At 41.8% G+C, this 20,888-nt stretch overlaps 1 protein-coding gene across 1 annotated transcript; it reads left to right on the top strand.

Moving 5' to 3' along the window:
* Positions 1-2,622: 2,622 nt before the first annotated feature.
* megf8 (multiple EGF-like-domains 8) lies at positions 2,623-20,633 on the top strand. Its single transcript, XM_079240698.1, has 44 exons — positions 2,623-2,771; positions 3,485-3,677; positions 4,021-4,184; positions 4,290-4,499; positions 4,614-4,794; positions 5,126-5,214; positions 5,350-5,563; positions 5,677-5,860; positions 6,154-6,299; positions 6,389-6,499; positions 6,615-6,766; positions 6,949-7,050; positions 7,241-7,388; positions 7,730-7,893; positions 8,235-8,438; positions 8,699-8,896; positions 9,094-9,354; positions 9,440-9,558; positions 9,656-9,787; positions 9,925-10,038; positions 10,222-10,305; positions 10,646-10,885; positions 11,028-11,212; positions 11,385-11,598; positions 11,747-11,990; positions 12,084-12,216; positions 12,378-12,628; positions 12,812-12,922; positions 13,024-13,142; positions 13,301-13,538; positions 13,627-13,798; positions 13,977-14,140; positions 14,278-14,413; positions 14,499-14,730; positions 14,840-14,966; positions 15,054-15,264; positions 15,422-15,636; positions 15,724-15,919; positions 16,033-16,201; positions 16,295-16,487; positions 16,573-16,743; positions 16,876-17,006; positions 17,295-17,427; positions 17,595-20,633. Exons 1-44 carry the CDS (start codon positions 2,748-2,750, stop codon positions 19,089-19,091), a joined length of 8,676 nt encoding a protein of 2,891 aa, XP_079096824.1. The 5' UTR covers positions 2,623-2,747; the 3' UTR covers positions 19,092-20,633.
* Positions 20,634-20,888: the final 255 nt, after the last annotated feature.

Genomic DNA, 20,888 nt, shown 5'->3' with positions numbered 1-20,888 from the left:
TCTTCAAGGTCTTTGCAATTTTACTTTTAGTAAACTTTTCCTGAAATTGTTCCACAGTTGATAGATGAAGTTTGTCACAAACTGGCTCCCTTAAATGTTCCTTTAATACCTTTTACTTCCCTACGCTGTTTGCAGTTAACCTTGTTAATTGTCAAATTTTCAATTGTTTTTTAATTATCAATTTTCAGGATTTGCTGCCAGACTTTTTTGAGATGTGTTGCTGCTATCAAATGAAAATAAGCAAGTATTTTTATGAAATGATAAAATGTCTCAGTTCAACATTTGATATTCAATTCAATTGTATTCAATCTGGAATACAATATAAGTTTAGGAGAAGTGAAAAGCATAGCAAAGGTTGTTGTTTTTTTTTTTTTTTTTACAAGTTCAATAATATACAAATAATTCATATCAAAGGTCTTAGAACACCCTGTTTTTCTCAATTATTTATTGCAATTCAAGTCGCTCAAGCAATTGTTCAAAAGTCAGTGGTAAACTCAGATTTTTTTTTTTTTAAGTAAGGTAACCAAAAATGGAAAAATAATGAGTATTTCATAATTATATAAAAAAAGAAAGGCTGTCTTTAGGGAACACTACATGAGTTATCTATTTAAAGCTGTCCTGTAGCAGAGTGGAAAGATCAAGCCTTTTAAACTAGTGCTTATTTTTTCCTAGAAGTGTTCCAACTTTGCTGGATTACTTACAACCCCCTCTGTCTACATAAAGCAGTGTTTGAACACACTACGGTACCCTGATGAGCATCAGTTGAACAGTATTGTACTGCAGAGTAGTGCATTGCTACAAAAATGGCAAGAATATGGCAATTAACAATAGAAGAGAGAAGAGCCATCTTAACACTCATAAATGTAGGTCTTTCCCACAGAGAAAAAGCAAAGAAAGTCAAGGTGAGTACAGTTTCTTTCACTATCAAAAGGCTTTGGGCCAAAGCCACAACTGAATTAGAGCACATGTTTCTGAGAGTTAACAGCTTGCATAGCGTCTCACTGGACAGCAGCTTCAAGTACAACTTAAGAGTGGTCGTAGTAATCAAGACTTTGTTTCAGCTGTGAGGAGAAGACTCGAGCTGAAGGTTTGACAGGGCAGGTTGCAGCAGGAAAGTCGCTGCTAAGACGTCAGAATGAGACAAAGAGGCTTGCCTGGGCAAGGAAACAGCCCCATTGGACCACTGAAGACTGAAAGAAGTTATTATGGTTGGATTAATCAAAATTTGAAATCTTTGATTCATCATGCTGAATCTTTGTAAGGCATTGAGTACGTGTTTGGCATAAACTGTCAAACATAGAGGAGGGAGTATGATGGTCTGGAGCTGTTTTGCTGACCCCAGGATTGATTACTTGTACAGAGTGAGAAGCACCCTGAACCAGAACGGCTACCACAGCGTTCTGTAGCACCATGCAGTATCCTCTGGTTTGTGCTTAGTTGGTCAGGAGTTCATAAAAAACCAAGATAATGGCCCAAAACACAAATCCAAGCTATGCCAGATCTACTTCAGGGAAAAAGAACAAGAAGGTAAGCTTGAAAACATAGAGTAGTCAGCACAATCTCAAGACTCAGACCCCATCAAGCTGGCTTGGGATGAACTGGTCTAGGGGTGTCCAAAGTCAGTCCTTGAGGGCCGCTGTCCTGCAGGTTTTCAATGTATCCCTGTTCTAACATACCTGGCTTCCATTAAATGGATCCAATGAAGTTCAACACGAGTGATTGGTTTGAGTCAGGTATGCTGGAACAGGAAATACATGGAAAATTGGTAAAATTGTGGCCTACAAGGACTGGAGCTGGACACCCATGATGGACAGAAGAATGAAAACAAAGCAACCTAACAAGGTCACACATTTGTGGGAACTTTTACCACAGATGGGAAAAACTTTCTGAAGAATATTTAATTTCTGTTGTGGAAAGAATGCCACGAGTGTGTTCAACTGTTATAGCAACTCGTAAAAAATGATGAGTCAAAAGTAAAAAATTTTGGTCTATTAAGTGATTCCATGATTTCTTGTGAATTTTTCCTGCGGGGAGACTAATAAAGTTATCTTATCCTGTTTTTGACTGAACAATGCTTGAATGCAACAAGACATTAAACTGGATCATTTTCAATAAACAACTAGAAAAATTGTGGTGTTCTAAAACTTTTGACTGATAGTATGCACATATTTAGGTTATCCTTCATGAATATCCAAATTAGATTTAGGCTTTTGTGGGACTGCTCAATCTTCTGAAATTAAAGTTAAAAATGATAATTTTTCAATCCAGATGTTTAACACTATTCCCTGTTTCCGCTGGATGGCACTGCTGTAACAGGCAACCTGCATCTTTTATGTCTTTTGTGTTGGCACTGTTACTGTGTGCCAGCCATTAACACCAAAACAACGCAATCTGACCACAGCGTGTACTCCTGGAGACTCGTTGACGTCTTTAAGATGTTTTGCTGCAGGCTGGCAGCTTTTTCTATGTGTGTAGAATCAGATTAGACACGCAGTTTTGTAATTATATAATGAACGATTGTTCCGAGGAATGACTTGCCATGATACTCTGCAGCGACTGACGATTGCGCATCTGGATTTGGCTGAGAGGCTACCGCTAGCTGGCTAGCAGAGCACCCAGTAGCTGCTCTCTGCAGTGAATTAGCTGCTAGCCACTGTAGCTAGCTGTCAGTTTTCACTCCTGGCCGAAAGATAGGTTGGCTCATGCGGTTGCTAACCATACAAGGCTTGCCGAAAATGTAAATAACAATGCGACCAAAGAGACGGGAATTGGTAGGTATAATAAAATGCGGTGATAAACATCTGACGGTCTCCTGCAGTTAACGGTTTTCTGTCAGCTAGCTTAGCTTAGCAATCCTTCACGTTAGCTTTGTTATGGTAGTCTGCAGGGAGCCCCTTTGTGCTTCTTCAAGTGTCCATAGGCGTTTGACATGAGGAACACAACTGGGTAAAAGCAAGCTTGGGGAAGGCATTTTTGAAAAAACTGCATCTGAATTAGCGGAATCCCGAGTTTTACGGTAGGGTTGTTTTTGTTTTGTAGTACTAGCTTCTGTCCATGGCTAACAGCTGTTGGGTTGCATCAGAGTTGTCCAGAGGCTGCCCCGATCATAATTGACAAATGTTGCCATTTTTCAACTTAAAACATTTTAGCACTGGTGAAATTTTGCATTCAGACATGTCAACATGTCAGCAAAAGAATTGAGCAACCGGGTAGGTGTTTGCAAGGCCACAAGAAGTTGTTTAAGAGGCTGCTAGATGGGATAACTTAGGGATTTATTTACCAAATTTAGCAAATTTCTCTCTCTTTCTCTCTCACTTTGCTTGCATATTTATTTTAAATGTTGTTATTTTGGTTTGTAGCTCATGTAGCCATGCCGGTTATACTGATTCATAATTATCCTTTAAATATTTACAAGAATAATAATAGCGGTGGTGGAAATGGGTGCAAGAACTAACAGTCTTTCTAATCTCCCAATGGTCTGCAGGCAGTGCCAGTGATGGCCTCCCCCCTCCCTGTCTCCATCGTCATCCTGGTGGCTCTTGTATCGGCCAGATTGCCTGTGTCTCAGGCAGGTGACTGCAAGGGCCACAGGCAGGTATTGAGGGGACCGCCAGGTTATGTTACAGATGGCGCAGGAAACTATTCTGTCAATGGCAACTGTGAATGGCTTATCAAAGGTAAAATGAACTAAAATTGTGGAATTTGCTGAGGGCTATTATGGAATTTCTGTAAACTTAAAGATGTGTGGGTTTTCTATTAGTGTGAATACTAAACAACTTTTAACTACAGCAGGGGTACTTAATTCGGTCCTACGAGGTCCCCAATCCAGCTGGTTTTCCATGTATCCCTGCTCCAAAACAGCTGACTCAAATAAATGAGTCATTGTGCAGAACCTGATAAGCTGTTAGATTCAGGTGTTTTAAGTTGATATGGAAAACCTCCCGGATTCTGGACTTCATAGGATTGAATTAAGTACCTCTGAACTACAGGAATAGTCATCATGTGTTTCATATTTTTCAGCTCCCAGCAACAGTCACCGCATCGTCTTGAATTTTACCTTTATGGACACAGAGTGTACATATGATTACCTGTTTGTGTATGATGGTGACTCCTACCAGAGCCCTTTGCTTGCCAGCGTGAGTGGCAATACTTTGCCTCAACCCATTGAAGCTAAATCCGGCAAGGTAACTAATCATAACATCATGAACTTAGTTTCAGTTTTATTAGCACTTGCAGCCTAACCAAAGCACATATACATTCATGTCCCCTCTTTAATTTCTTTGTTCTAGATGCTTCTTCATCTCTTCAGTGACGCTAACTATAACCTCCTGGGCTTTAATGCAACCTACACCTTCTCTTTGTGCCCTGGAGCCTGTGGTGGGCACGGTCGCTGTGATTCCTCCACGTCAAAGTGTCACTGTCATCAGGGTTGGGGAGGAGCATCTTGTACAACTCCTCTGTGCTCTCAGTCTTGTTCTGTCAATGGGCAGTGTGACAAGGTATGGGAGAGAGTTGATGATTTCATTGAACACTCACTGTGAACTTAGCAGGCCTTTATTAAAGTGAATTAATCAATTTTATTTTTTTATTTTACTTTCCGTGCTTTATCTCAGAAAGGAGAACGTTGTCAGTGCAACCCAGGATACCTGGGGCAAAGCTGCCAACTTGGTCTCCATGACAATAGTGGGGCAGGACAGTGGTGGTATGTGAGTGAGGGAAACCCTTACACACCTCAAAGGACAGGTTCTGCTGGGGTGTACTTGTCTTCAGCTGGAGCCATGTACTTGTTTGGTGGTGAGTTTATGACAGTATTGAAGTTCTGTGATGTTGTTACAGTACTGAGAAAACAATCTCAACTTCCACTGACTTTTTTTCTGTATACAAATTTATAAGTTACTTGTCTTTCATTGTCTGATAAATTTATTACACCTTAGCTTATACCAGTTTATCTCTTATCTTCCCCAAATATTTTAAGAATTTGATTCTAATAAACCAAAATGTTAAGATCCTTGTTAATGCTACTGTCCATTAATTACTGTCAATTATATGGATTGTCTTTTATCATATCTGATAGTCTCTTTGACCAAAAACAGGCATTTCAATATTGCTTATCTTTCCTGTGCAGGATTTGATCTGAACAGAGCACTGGGGGACTTGATCAAATACAACTTCACATCCAACCAATGGGAAAGCAGGTCTTATGGTCACTCTCCTGTAAGTGGTTTGTGATTTAAATGTGTCATCTGGTCACTGTCTAAATGTGTATTTAAAAGTCTTATTAGGTTGTTTATATCAGTGCTTTCAGATGTAATGTCTTAACTCTTGCTTTCTTCGGCTCTCTTATTACAGGTGGCCCGTCACTCTCACACAGCAGTAGAGTATTTGGGAAACATGGTTATCTTTGGAGGAGAACTTGCCAATGGCTCCCTCGCCAGTGATGTTTGGATGTATCGGCCACTCAATGATGACTGGCAGCAACTTGGCTTTTCCAGTTCCCGTGGCGCCCCTAAACTGGCTAATCACGCTGCAGCTGTAGTAGATAGCTATCTTTATGTATTTGGAGGTGAGATTTCTATTTTAGTGTCTACTTGCTGTTTGTGTGCAGACTTGCTGTTTTTTTTCTTTGTTTATTTTAAATGCCCTTTTTAGTAAAACTTATGAACATTTATTTCTCAGGTCGCACTGAGGAAGATATGTTTTCTTCAACTTTGCATCGGTTTGGCTTGCATGGCTCTGGACGTTGGGAGACAGTCCAACCCACTGGTGGAAAACCTCCTGCCACAGCTGGCCATTCCATGGTGTTCCACAGCCCATCCAGGACACTGTTGGTCTATGGAGGCCACAGGCCCACCACTGCCAGGTACACACTACCTCATGCATTGTTCAAACTAGAATATACCTTATTTGAGTGAGTGTCAGTTTTTCCTACAAACATTGATGTGTTGCAAATGAAAAAGCCTGTCAGCATATTGTTCTGTGTTTGTGTGTGTCTTCACTGATTTCTTTTTTTTTTTTTTTTTACTTGAGTAGATAAAGGTAATGAAACAGGTGGTTTCCTACAATTCCTTTGAAATAAAAGAGTAAAGTAAGAAATAAACAAAAAATCTTTTTTTCTACTAAAAGGACATGTTTTTTTTTGTGTTTTTTCCTTAGGTTCAGTGTGCGGGTGAATCACACAGACATGTTTCACGTGGACAGACGGTTTTGGACATCCTTGCGTTCCCGTTTCCAGGCAACTGGACCCAGAGAGAGAGCTTTTCACACTGCTACTGTCATTGGAAACTACATGGTGGTCTATGGTACGCAAGAAATCAAGCAGTCAGAAAATATTTTAATCATTTCAGCTCTGCTGCTGTTTATTACTGGTCTTTCTGCCTTTATTTCACAGGAGGGAATGTACATATTCACTACCAAGAAGAGAAGTGCTATGATGAGGAAATCTTCTTTTATCATTTGGGCTGTCACCAGTGGGTGTCATCTGGAGAGAGATTGTCGTCCAGTGAGTGTTAGTGGACTGCAGTCTGTCCCACTTATTTTCTTCATCTAGTTTCTTTGTGGTTTTTGTTACCTGTGCTTATTCAGTGCCTGCTTAACTTAACTTTCTTGTTTCTAAGGGGGTGATGCTGTGAGAGGGCGGTACTCACATGTTGCTGCTGTGATGGAGGGCCGAGTGCTGCTGGTTGCTGGTGGTTACAGTGGTGTTGCCCGCGGAGACCTTGTGGCTTACAAAGTGCCTCTGTTTGTTAGTAGTGATCAAGGTGATAGGGTGAGTTTAAGTGCGCCAAAGCAAGAATACGCAAAGCTCTGTCATTTTTGGGATTGAAAAAATGTTTTATAAACTGTTGGTGGATTGAATGGGGGTTAAATGTTTCAAACGGAAATATGTAATGATGATTAGATTGTTGTGTATGCTCATGTTTACATGTGCTTGTTTGTGCCTCTGACCAGGATGCAGTTTGTGCTGAAGCACTAGATGAAAGTATGTGTCTTAAAAACCCAGAGTGTAGCTGGTGTGAAGGCCGCTGCCGAGAATACCAACCCACCAATCCGGTAACTCTTCCTTTTAAAGCAATCTTTTGTTTTAGTCTCTTTTTGACTGAATATAAGCTTTTATGAGAGCAGTTATAAGTGTTTTAGTTTAGTTTTTTTTTTTTTTTTAAAATAAGAAACCAAAACCTTCCCTTTCTTGATCGTATATGTCTACATGAATGTTTGTCTAACCTCGGTTTTCTGGTCACAGTGTGGCAGCACCGGTTGTCTTGGCCTGGCTCGCTTTCTGTCCGACTGCCAGTCATGTCTTGTGTTCAGTGGAACTCCAGCATCTTTAGCCCGAGCCCCTGGTGAATTTGGCTGGTGTGTTCAAAATGAGTCCTGCCTACCAGTTTCAGGTGAGACCTAGGGAGGGAGGAAGGAGGGCAAAGAGGAGGGTCAAAATGAAAAATGTTGGGAGTTGACATGGGAGGGAATAGACTTCTGTTGGGCGTGTTTCTGAGATGGAGTTTAGTGACTTGCTGAGATCTGACAGACTGCTCAGACTTAACTTTCCATTGTCTGTACAGTCTCTACTTATTGTGATGCAGTGAAGTTGTCATTTAACTCCTTCTGAAAACGTCACACATAACACTCATTTCAGTACAGTAGTATATAAGAGAAAACTGCTGTATTATGAAACTCTTTAAGAGGTCAGATGTGTTTTTTGTGTGCTGACCTCTCCCTCTCGGTCTCACAGAGCGAAGTGCGTGCCGTGTGGACCAGATCTCAGGGGCGTACGGCTGGTGGGGGGAGCGTACCCTTTTCCTAACCTCCCTCCACTTCTGTCGCACCGAGAACTATGTCCCGGGACTGCACCTGCTCACCTTCCAGCATCCCCGCAACGACTCCCAACCTGACAAGGTATGGAGTCCAAATCTCAACTGCTCACTGTATTAGTTATGGTTGTTACTGCTTCCCTCTCTGCTTATATTTAATCCTCCTTCCTTCCTACCTTTTAAAATGTTGTCTGCACTGCAGTTTTCTTTTTTAATATTGTTATTATGCCTTATTGTTGACCCCCCTCTTTTTTTTTTTTTTAATTCTACTCAGTTTTCTCTCTCTATTTTTGCATAGAAATGATGCTATTTTTTAAGTAGTTTGTCAAAGTTGTGATGCAGTTTGTAGAGAATAGTGCACCTGTTGATGTGTTTTCACTTCCATCCATCCTCCACTATCCTCCATCCACTTCACCCCTCCACCAGGTGTCTATCCTCCGCAGTACCAACATCATTCTTAACCCTACCACAGAAATGGATGTTGCACTACAGTTTAGAGGCTTTATCCACCCATTGTGGGGTGGACCTCCACCTGCACCCCCTCCTACAGAGACTGTGTCCATGTGGGCTCGCATCCAAAGGCTGCACTTTGAGGCTCGAATGGCATCAGGACCCAACTCCAGTCAATTGGTGAGGAAAAGTTCAGTTCAACTCTAAAGTTGTACTTTGTGGAATTTTTTAACTTTTTAGTCTTCTTTATAATTGTGTAATTTTAGTCCAATTAAAAGCACTGTAATTACCATAAGGCAGGCATTCTTAAACAATGTTTCTAGAGTGATATGATTGCATTTCACTTCCTTTGTGTTAACTTTATCTGTTTTTTTGTTTTGTTTTTTTTAAAACGTTTTTTCACTTATTTGTGTCACAATGTATAACTGTTTGCTCATCAGGAGGTGGTGGGTCGCTGGGCAGCCCAGCAAGAAAAGGAGTTGAAGGTGCTGGTTCGACCAGATGGAAGTAAACTGTTCTCGAACCTGACAAGAGGCAACCATTATCTTTTTCAAGCTGAGGGCTACCTTAACAACTCAGGCTCTGGACAGACCAGTGAAATGGCCTTGATATGGAACAGAACATTACCTGGAGGGAGTGTGAGTAAAAAATTTGGTCAAAAAACAGCAAAATATTTGACTGATAAGAATCTAATTGAAGTACAACTGGTTGTGACATTTGATGCATATTTGTTTTACTGATATTTTTCTCAGCAGCAAGTTTCCTTGAGTTATAAAACAAATGTAGAATGCTTACAATCCTCATACTTTATTTTTCTTTTAACTTCTCCATACAGGAGATCTCTTTCCTGTTCTTGGAGCCATACCGCTCTGGTTCATGTTCAGGATACACGTCATGTCTGGCTTGTCTGTCCGACCAGTCTTGTGGTTGGTGTCCATCTCTGTCTCGCTGCCTGCTACGAGACAGCACTAACCTTGAACACTGTCCTGAGGTAGAAAAGGTTGAAGGAAAAGGAGAAAGTCATCGCCATCTGCTGTTGGCTCCACAACACTGCACCCTGTGTGAAGAATACAGAGATTGCTCAGCTTGCACTCAGGTACAAGATGGGTAAAACTGGCACATATCGTATGTCTTTGTGGGAGAGTTGTGTTTTCTGAGTGAAACCCTAATTTCGATCACAGGACCCTTTTTGTGAGTGGCAGATAAATTCCAGCAAGAAAGGTGACTATCAGTGCAGTCGTCGGGGAAGACTAGAAGGATCCATACGTGAATCAAGGGGATGTCCTAAAGTCTGCAACCAGTAAGCAAATAAACCAGAATTTGAACATTTGTTGTTTTAGATCATACCTGCTTGCTTGCAGCTCAGCATAGTTGTTCTCACTATTTTCCTTTTAAAGGAGGAAGACATGTGGTGAATGCCTCTCTAACTCCAGCCAGTGTGCGTGGTGTGAGTCAGCCCAGGCCTGCTTCTATTTTGCTGCCTACCTCACAAAATACCCCTATGGAGAGTGCAGGGACTGGTATGACAGGTAAGATGAGAACATTTTCTCTAAAAATAAAATGGCAGTTTTCTGTTTTTTACCAAATTAGGAAGAGATGCATATTAATGTACTGAGTTTTGTTTGTCTGTTAAATTGCTGTATTCAATTTCTGTTTTGTCCATCAGTGTTCATTCAGTACCCCAGTGTAAGCAGTGTTCATCTTTAAACACATGCACGGACTGCCTGAGAACATTTCAGTGTGGATGGTGTGGAGACTATAACAATCCCACAATTGGAAAGTAAGTTTGGCAAACATGATGTTTTTCTTTATAGATATAAACCTCCCTGAATTTGATTACTAGGTAACATCATGTTACCTAGTTACCTAGAAGCTATCATGTTTGGATTTTATAAAAAAAAAAAAAAAAGATATTTTTGTCATTATGATTTCTTTAAATTAAAAACACCTTTTTTTCTTTTAGATGTTTGAGGGGAGACTGGGCAGGAATGGACGATCCTTCAGTGTATAACTGCAGTGTGGCTGTGGCTGAAGCAAGGGCTGCAAAGTAACCATTTAACCATCAGATTATTTCTCTTAGATTTAGATTTTTGGTAATATGTTTGATATTATATTAGAGTGTGTCTTGCATGTTTGTGTCGTTGGGTTTAGTAAAAAAAAAAAAAAAAATAGTGAAATCATGATAAGAACAAAAGTTGCTAAATATTTACATACATGACCAAATCCTGTATTCAGCAAACAGTAGAAACAACTGCAAGACTCACAAACAAATAAATCTGCTTATCTCAGTTACTGATAAAAAGTAAGAAACACATTTCCTGTTTGAAACTGAGGCAGAACTTATCAAAACCTATCCAACTTTACATCTCAATGTTAATTCCCTCCAGCCCTGAGCCCCAGACCTCTGCCCCACCAAGGCCCCTAGAAATGGAGATTGAGTTGGAGCACTTGGACAGCGAAGATGAAGATGCTGTCTGGTCCTACCCCACGTGCCCTGATGTAGAGGAATGCAGGCTAGGTCTCCACAACTGTCACCCCTTTGCTACCTGCATCAACACTCCAACCTCTTATGAGTGCCACTGTGAGAGAGGATATACCGGGGACGGCACGCTGCACTGCAACCAAACGTAACAGTCTAGAAATCTAGGATTTTGTTGTTTAAGTTCAGTTTGTTCATATAAATCACCTCTCCATGACATAGTGATTGTGTTTTGTAAATCTGAGGGGGGAAAAAAAAAAAAAAAGGCACAATTTTCCTCTTTCCTACAGTTGTTACAATGAGTGTCGTGAGGGCCGATGTAGTGGCAGTCCACGGTTTGAGTGTGAATGTTCCCTGGGTTGGACATCAGATCCTGCTACTCTGGTTCTAAGTGGCGTTGAATGTGACGTAGACTGTGGCTGCAACTTCCACTCCACCTGTATTACTGCTCCAGGGATTTGCGACGAATGTCAGGGTGTGTCTTTTAAACATTTACTTGTTTTTCTTTGATTAAACTCACTCTCTTAATGAAGTTGATACCACATCAGCCGTCATTCCTAATGCAAATATAAAGGTACTAGATTATTAAACATCTAATAAATATATTTCCTTGATTCACTTTCATTTATTTTTCTCCTGTCTTTCAGATTGGACCACAGGGCCTCACTGTGAGCACTGCCGACCGGGTAGCTTTGGCTCTGCCCTGGCTGGTGATGGCGGCTGTGTGCCTTGTGACTGTAACGGACATGGTGACCCTCTTCAAGGATACTGTGACAACCAGACAGGCCAGTGCCACTGCACTCACAACACACAGGGATCACACTGTGAGTCCTGTCTGCCTGGCTACTATGGAGACCCCAGGTAAAGAGAATAATGTCCAAAAACTAGTGTATTTTATACAGTCTCACTAATATTTTTAATGTAGTTTGTGTGTTTTGTTTTGTTTTTTTGTTTTTTTTGAGTTTTGTAACTCTCTCTGGTTTTCCTACACCTTTATCCTGACAAATAGAAACAACGGTACATGTTATCGCCAGTGCCAGGGCCGCTCTGTCCTGCTCTCCTCCTCCACCTCCTCCACTGCCATGCCCTTATCATCGTCTTTGGGATGGCGGAGTGGCACAGAAGGGAAAGGGGGGCTTTCTCATTGTCTGTGGGTTCTGTCTGTCACGGAGAACCTGGCGCCCTGTCTGCCCAGACAGCTCTGTCCCCCTGTAGCCCTCACTCTACACCCAGACTCACACACATACTGTAAAGTGAGTTCAAATAAGTCAAGAATGCTTTTGAAGATTAAAATGATTGATATACTCGAGGTATGCTCATTATGTTAAATATAATTAATTTTGCAGAACTCGTATGTCTATGTGTTTGATGGCCTTCCTCGCTTTCTGGGCAACGGTGTGGTCCATTCTGATCACAACCTAATTGGAGCATTTTGTGGCACCACAAGGACTCAGCCTATAACAGTGGAGGCAACATCGGGTAGGCTTTAAAAGACACTGAAATGACATAATACTCAATGATAAACGTACCATTTACACAAAATCCTAAACTACATGACCCCCCCCCCCAATAATGTGATTACAGCTGATACATAATTATATACTGTCTTCACATTCTTCCTGTATCTTTTCAACCATCAGGTGTGATCTCAGTGTACTATGAAGCCAACGTTTCATCAAACAAGCCCCAAGGCTTTAATGCGTCCTTCTGGATCCGGCGGTGTCTCCAGAAGTCTGACGACAGTGAAGAGGGATCATCTGTGTGTCCAGGTGGAGCCCAGTGCCAGGGTGGGCTCTGCCAGTGTCGTTCAGGATATGGGGGACCACAGTGTGACCGGCCCTTGTGCCCTCAGGATTGTGGAGTGGCAGAAGGAAGAGGACTTTGTAATGTTGTAAGTATTTAAAAGATTTTTTAAAATTGTTCAATATAAAAACATTGTTACTTTTTGGTGTTGAAGAATTTTTGAGTATATAAAATCTGGAATTAAACGTAAAAATCTCAGATTTTTAAAAGACTGGATGTGTGACAACAGGGATGTTTATAGGTAACTGAAGTTTAATTTGCATTTCCCTAGTCTCTGGGAGTGTGCATATGCTCAGAAAGTTGGACTGGCTCAAACTGCTCTCTTCCCCGGGATCCCAACAGCTTAATTTGGGAAACATTGCTGGATACACAACTCACAATGGTACGGACTAAAACAAAGAAAAAATGTTGCCCTTTTGTGTATGGATTTCTTAAATGATCTATCCTAAAAAAATGCAGATTCACCTTTACATGTTTTTACAGAACCAGGCTCACAGGTTCCTTCATAGAATGGGACACTCACTGGTGTCTGGACCACAGGGTAATCTCTGGATGTATGGAGGACTCTCTCTGACTGAGGGCATTCTTGGAAATGTGTACAGGTAGGAGTGTGGATCCTTCCTCCTTCACCACAGGATTTTAAAATTTGTTTTGGTTATTTTTTTATGATGAATTTTATAACACTATCATACTCGAGCTTTTTAGTAAAATGTTTTATCTCTATGTGTGTTGTAACAATGTTGAAACCCACTTGTTTTAGGTATTCTGTGTTGGAGCATCGTTGGACCCAAATGTTAACAAGTTCTGTGGATGAAGGTTTGACTCCTAGAGCTCGCTATCACCACGCCTCTGCACTGCTGACTAGTTATGAGTTTGGTTCCGGGAATCTCGGCGCAAGTCACACCTTTATGCTGGTGGTTGGTGGTGTTACTCAAGATGGTGTTGCCATGGACACCTGGAGTCTCAATCTTAGTAGCTTAGTTTGGAGAGAACATAAGGTTAGAATTTTTGAATGGAAATATGATACCTTGAATTATTTTGTTTTGGTTTTGTGTAAAACATGAAATTGCTTTCCAATTCTGGCAGAGCTCAGTGCTACCCCCAGTTGCAGGTCACTCTTTAACTGTACGTCGAGGATCCTCTATACTACTGATTGGAGGTTACTCTCCAGAAAACGGTTTCAACCACCATCTTCTAGAGTTCAGCCCTCATACTGGAAACTGGACCATTGCTCCCCACAGTGGCACACCACCTACAGGTTTTTAAATGCCTTTTGATATTTTGTGATGTACGTTTTACCTGATAAGTAATGTGTTCATAGATGATCTTACATTAGAATAAAAAGAAGGTTATCACTTTTAAAAATGGTAGAAGGATAGCATAAAGATATTTTGTCTTTCCACATAAATCTGATTCTATATTTGCTCTTCAATCAGGTTTATATGGTCACTCAGCGGTTTACCATGAGCAGACTGATGCCATCTATGTTTTTGGAGGCTACCGCTTTCACGTGGAGACTGTGGAGCCATCAGGCGAGCTTTATAGCCTGTATTACCCAAACCTTACCTGGTCTCTGCTGGTCCCCTCACAGGGCAGTAAGGTAAAAGCTGGCCTCATCTAGTTTTTTGGGGTTTTTTTTTGGGTTTTTTTAACTCAATTCCATTAGTAAAGCCAGTCATCTGCCATTAGTCCACTGCATTAAAAGTAACTTCCCTGTTTTATCCTTTTGCTCTGTAGCCCCTGTCCCGTTTCTTCCATGCTGCTGCTTTGATCAAAGACACCATGGTCATTGTTGGTGGGAGGACAGAAGCGGAAGACTATAGCAACTCTGTGTCTTTGTACCAGATCAACTGCAACACCTGGATACAACCAGGTAACCATTTTCACAAGTAATTTGTTATGGTCTTTGACAAAAGCAACCTTCCATAACCTAACCACCACCCATCTCCTTTCTTCAGTCTCTGCTATAGGAGATCCAGTAAATCGCTCTGTCTCTCTGGCCATGACAAACTGGGGTGATCGCTTATTCCTGTCAGGTGGCTTCAATGGGGTCACGCTGGGCAGGCTCCTAACTTTGTCTGTGCCATCAGACCCCTGCTCCCTGCTTCCCACACAGGAGGCTTGTAACACCACAACAGGCAGCTGCATCTGGTGCAGGGGGGCATGTGCCTCTTCTGATACTGCTGAGAGGTAATGCATTTGCCAGCTGGAGATAAATGGTTCTGCTCTTGAACTTGGAAGTTATCTACAGTTAGTGAGTGAAAGGGATCTAACTTAAAACTATCTTTTTCTTCATCAGGATGGGGTGCTTCTCTGGTCAATCTCCCTGTTCTCCAACACCCAGACAACCTGACCAGTGCCGCAGGCTCAAGACCTGCAGTGAATGCCTTGCGCGACACCCAAAAACCTTTTCCAGTCCATCTCAGGTAATAAATGAAATCCTTACATGAACACAATCATTATTTCAAATGCGCACAGCTTTCAACTAATCTGTTTTCTCTTAAATTTCTCAGCCTGCTTTACAGTGTAAGTGGTGCACAAATTGTCCAGAAGGGGCTTGTATCAGCAGCTCTGTCAGTTGCACATCTGAACATGACTGTCGGATCAACCAAAGAGAGATTTTTCTGTCCAGCAACTGCACTGAGACCAGCTGCGAGGCTTCTGATTGCCCCAAGTGCACTGCTTCTGGAAAATGCATGTGGACTCGCCAGTTCAAACGCACAGGTACACAGGCTGAGATTTGGTCTAGAGCCAAAATCAAATGTCCATTTAATATTAGCTCTAACATCACATGGAGGAATACTTGTAGTTAATTGTGATTTACAGCAATTTCAGTCTCAAATGTTTCACATAAAAGTGTTTTGTTATTTTCCTTTTGTAGGTGAAACAAGACGCATCCTGAGTGTGAACCCCACTTATGACTGGACGTGTTTCAGCTATGCTCTGCTCAACGTCTCACCTATGCAAGTGGAGTCCTCACCTCCTTTGCCATGCCCTCCACCCTGCCACACACTCCATAACTGCAGCCTCTGTCTGGGCTCCAGAGGCTCTGATGGGGGGTGGCAGCACTGTGTCTGGAGTATGGCTCTGCAGCAGGTAGGACTGAAACAATTAAGATTTACAGAGTATTAGAGATTTAATTAAATAATGCTCATGTTCAACGAATCTCTGTCTTTCCTGTAGTGCATGAGCCCGTCTTTCATACCCCTCCGTTGTGAAGCAGGCCAGTGCGGTCGATTACTCTCTGGGGGTGACTCCTGCTCTCCCCAGTGCTCCCAGCTCACCCAATGCTCCCATTGTATTGCCAGGCCTCAGTGTGGCTGGTGTGCTACTCGGGGGGGCAATGGGGCCGGGCGCTGCTTGCAAGGTGGACTAGATGGTGAGAAAAATCTTTGGTTGGTGGTTTTGAGAAGTTTAACCTGCTGGGATGTAACTACTTCCCTATTGTGGATTTCATTTTGTTTATATACATTTCTTTTTTGTCTCTTCTAGGAGTGACCGAGAGCGTTTGTCCCCTAAGAAACAGCAGCTGGTCTTTCCTCCACTGTCCAGAGGAGGATGAATGTGCCAACGGTCATCACCACTGCAACAGCACACAAGACTGCCATGACCGACCTGAGGGATACCATTGCACCTGCAAACACGGTTACGTACTCAGCAGGTAATAAATGAGGAAGATCGCTTTTTCTCTGAGCTTTATACTAATCTGACATGTTTTCCTGAAGCTCGTCTTCTTTTTTTTTTTTTTTTTTAGTGAATCTGGTCAGTGTGAGCCAGTGTGTGCCCAGGGCTGTGTGAATGGGACGTGTGTATCCCCAGGAGTTTGCCAGTGCCACTTTGGCTTTGTAGGGAATAACTGCTCCTCTCAGTGCAGCTGCAACAAGCACAGCAACTGTGCGGGTGTCAGCAAACCAGATGTTTGTCTTGAATGCCACAATAACACCATAGTAAGTGTTCATAATAATATAAATCTGTATGTTTTGTCCTAAATGTTCAGTGGTGAATATTGGTCTCTTTTTGCTCTGATTTTAGGGTAAGCATTGTGAGAAGTGTAGGCCTCTGTTTGTGGGTTCTGCAAAGGGAGGTGGCACTTGCCGTCCATGTCGAGAATTTTGCAAGGGAAACAGTGCCGTATGTCTGTCAAGAGATGAACATAAGAAGGCTCTTGAAAACCCTCGTCTTTTCCCTCTGGACCCCAGTAGCGTAAGTATCCTGAATCTTTTTGGTCTTTTCTTGATGATATGTTAAAACAAAATTTTACTTTTGTCTTTCTTTTTAGAATCTTGGGTATAGGTATCTCCTTGTAAAATCCATCTCTCCTGATTCTTTTATTAGATTCAGAACTGGGTGTCTGAGGGCCCCACAGAGGATAATGCTGTGTGTGTGAATTGTCAAAACAACAGCGTTGGGGACAAGTGTGAGAGCTGCCTTAGTGGCTATTTCTTACTGCAGGGAAAGTGTGAAAAGTGAGTAACGCCTATTGCTTTATAGTCAGTGGATTCTCACGATAAAGTAACACTACAAAGCTTTTGTTGTATATAAAGTATATCCTGTACGGTTTATAAATACAGTACAGTAAGTTATTCTTTTTAGCTAAATGTGCCATCAAACATTTTTTCTGTCTACTTTTACATTAATTACTAAAGAATTATAATGTAAACACAATGCACTAATGTCAGAAAACACTATGTAGACCTAGTTATAGTAGTTATAGTCTGAACATAGTCTTTTGAATTCTAATCTCTTCATTGCAGATGTCAGTGTAATGGCCATGCGGACACATGTAACGAACATGACGGCACAGGTTGCCCCTGTCAAAACAACACAGAGACCTCCTCCTGCCTCAGCAGCCCCCAGAACGACAGGAAAGACTGCTACAGGCAACAAGTATGATCATGCTAGAGACATGGAGTATTGTTTTGCATGGTGGTGCCTTTTTTTCCCAAAGAGATTATCGGTTTTGCAGTTTACAGTATCTTTGATCATTATGTAAAGTTAAGGAGAAATGTGTTTGTTTTTATTCAAGTTGTCTTTGTTTACCTTTTTCTGTTTAGTGTGCCAAGTGCAAAGACTCCTTTAACGGCACCCCGGTGAATGGACGTCAGTGTTATCGTCAGTTCAATGTGGACACAGAGTGCTGCTTTGATCCCACATCCCAGACAAACTGCTTCCATTATCCCACCATTCGTAACCTGCCAAAAGGTCGCACTGTGTTTTTTGCTGCGCAACCAAAGTTCACAAATGTGGACATCCGGGTCACCATTGATGTTACCTTTGGTGAAGTGGAGGTGTACGTGTCCAACTCATCTGATACCTTTATAGTGGATGTGAACCGATACACAGGGATTCACACCATTAAGATCGAGGACGACTCTATGACTCGTGGGACAAGTACAGGCCAAGATAAAGACTCTCCTCCATCTCCTATAAAGGTATTTGCCAACGCTTCGTCCAGTTTGGGAGGTCCTGTGCTTTCCCACAGCCCGTTGCAGCTGCAAGCCAAAGTCCCGGGGACAGAAAAAGAAATTCGAGAGGAGCGTGCTGAAGGACTCATAACTTACATAACTGTACGGAAACCGCAAACAGTGTTAATTGTCCGGCGAGTTCGAGACCGTGTGGTCATAACTTTCCCTCATGAAGTTCACTCTCTGAAATCCAGCCGTTTCTACATCGCTCTCAGAGGCGTGGGAACTGATGAAAAGCACAGAGAGTCCCAGGGTCTGCTGTTTCTGCGACAGGATCAAGCCCATATCGATCTCTTTGTCTTTTTCTCTGTTTTCTTCTCCTGTTTTTTCCTTTTTCTGTCTGTCTGCGTCCTCCTGTGGAAAGTGAAGCAGTTCCTGGACTTCCGAAGAGAGCAGCGCCGCCACATCCAGGAAATGACCAAAATGGCATCCAGACCCTTTGCTAAACTCACCATATACCTTGAACCAGAGGAGCCTCAGCTAATCTATCTACCTTCTACTGGTGGAGGTGTGGGAGGCGGGACTGTATCACTTGCTCACGCCCGTACAGGCAAGTTAGGTGGAGTGGTGGTGGGCCAGAGGGGCAGAGCAGGACCTATCTCCTATAAACATGACACAGGGTCTGGACCCACAGCCCACCACCATCATCACCTCACCATGGGAGGAAGCAATGGCGGACAGCACCTACCACTGCACTACTTGAACGCCCATCACTACGCCAGTACTACAGCTGGCTCCCAAGCCTCACATCATCACCATCCATCCACACACAGTGGCTACCAGCACTTTTGCCGCTCTGACCCTTTCCTCTCTCAGCTCATGGGGTTTTCCTATTCCTCCTTCAAAGTGGGACCCATCACCCTAGAGCCGACAGATGATGGCATGGCTGGGGTTGCCACTGTGCTTTTTCAGCTGCCTGGGGGGGTTTTGGCTCCAAATCGTGCCTGTCTGGGCTCTGCGCTGGTTACATTGCGCCAGAACCTGCAGGAATACTGTGGCCATGGCAATGGAAGTGGCCATCCAGGGGCAGGTGCAGGGCGCAAGGGGCTGCTAGGGCATCAGCACCTGACCACCATGGCTATGTAGAGACGCAGGTAACGGATATAAAAAGATGAGAGATATAATAGGTATGTAAGGTGTTTTGAATATAAGAAATATTTTTTTGGAAAGAAAAATAGCTGCAAGGTGAATTCCAAAAGAAATAGTTACTGGACGCCAGTCAGTAATGTTGAACATATTGAACAGAGATGTACATACACTGTATAATGAAATAATTGTCTTTTATTGTATGTTGTATTGCTATACTGTGTTTGAGTGCTTCACGCGACCAAGTCAGCTGTCTCTAGAATGCACCGCAACTGCTATAGGTATCAAAAAATGTCACATCGTGTCTGTGATTACTAAAGAGGTATGAAAACACTAAAGACTGAAGCTCAACTCGCATCAAAATTTGTTGTATTGACCAAGAGACGTGTAAAAGTTAAAACACAAAAAACAACTGCACGCTTTCGAACCAACATGTGCTTTATACCCCAAAAAGTGACAATCAAAAACGCTCTTGAAGACTAAATTTAAATTGGTTCAACATCTTGTGCACGATTTTGATTGTCAGCCAAGTGCAAGAAAACATAAGCATTAACATGGTTTTATATTAGTCAATCTTAGTGATTTGAAACTGTAATCCAATACATGGCGGACTTGTAAGTTACATGTTTCTGTTTAACAAGGCTGCTGAGTGTATTTTGGCATATTAATTTACTTAGTCTGTTATGTATTTTGTCTTATCTGCCTTCACTTTTTGCCTTTTCTGTGAGTCAGCTGGCTTACAAGTAATACAGATGTTGGAAATGTGCGTACTTCAGCTCCTGGAGGATGTAAAACTACCATTTACATCACGTTGTATGAATTGTTTTTGTAAAGGAAATGAAGAAAGATAATGTTTTTGTATTTGTCCTCAGTTTTCGTCCATAAAAACGAAGAAATGCCATGTCCTTTTTAATTGTTAAATCGCATTTTGTTCTTGCGTCTGTCTTTCTTGGATTGGCAGCTTTCCTGCTTGGATGATTGTATTTGCCAATCATGACTACAATTTCACTTAAGTACAATGTATTGGAAAAAAATAGGCTGAAAAATGAAATGAAATGATAGAATTACAATGATACTGAAGAGTTGAATGAGAAAGTTCTCCTGGTGAGAGATTTCTTCCGACTTCAGAACATTTTCAGACTGAATCTGTTGTTCACTTTTATGTTGATGTTAATATTTTTGTTTTCAACTTGTTTATCTCTTTGCACTGCATGCAGCCGATGTGCCCTGTTAATCATATGAAATTTGGAGTGACGCTGTCCAGCCTTAGTTGGTACACATTTTCGTGGGTGAACTCAGAATGGTGCTGCTTGTTTCTCATCCGGCGAAACTACAGATAATGTTTTTGTGAACTGCAAACTGGTTGAATACTACAGCTCAAGTGAATATTAATACTATAAAAAAAAAGCTGCCCTCCACACTTAAGCATTTACACTTTATCTTGTATCTTTGTGTTTTATCATTGATTTTTTTTTGTTTTTTGTTTTTACATTCATAATTTTTGTACATAACTTTTGTTGTGTTTTTCTTTTTTTTGAAGAAGGGAACAGTATTAACAGTGTTGTATAAAAGAAAGATTTGATGTCTTGAGTCAGCTGAAATAAAAGTCAGTGGAACATGAATTTATTTTGTGCAGTGGCTAATTGGTCAATTTAATTAGAACAAAAATAAACCAGTAGTGAGACTGGGGGAAATGATATCGGAGTGCGAACAGACTGAGAAGTGGATGGATGAATTCACTTTAATTAAGGGGAGAAAAAGAAGCATCATTGGTCTAAGCTGGTTGGTCAGAACCGA

Source organism: Telmatherina bonti, assembly GCF_933228915.1.
Source record: "Telmatherina bonti genome assembly, chromosome: 5".
NCBI classification, from domain to species: domain Eukaryota; kingdom Metazoa; phylum Chordata; class Actinopteri; order Atheriniformes; family Telmatherinidae; genus Telmatherina; species Telmatherina bonti.
The sequence above is the reverse complement of the archived record's forward strand: the minus strand, read 5'-3'. Positions and strand labels throughout refer to the sequence as shown.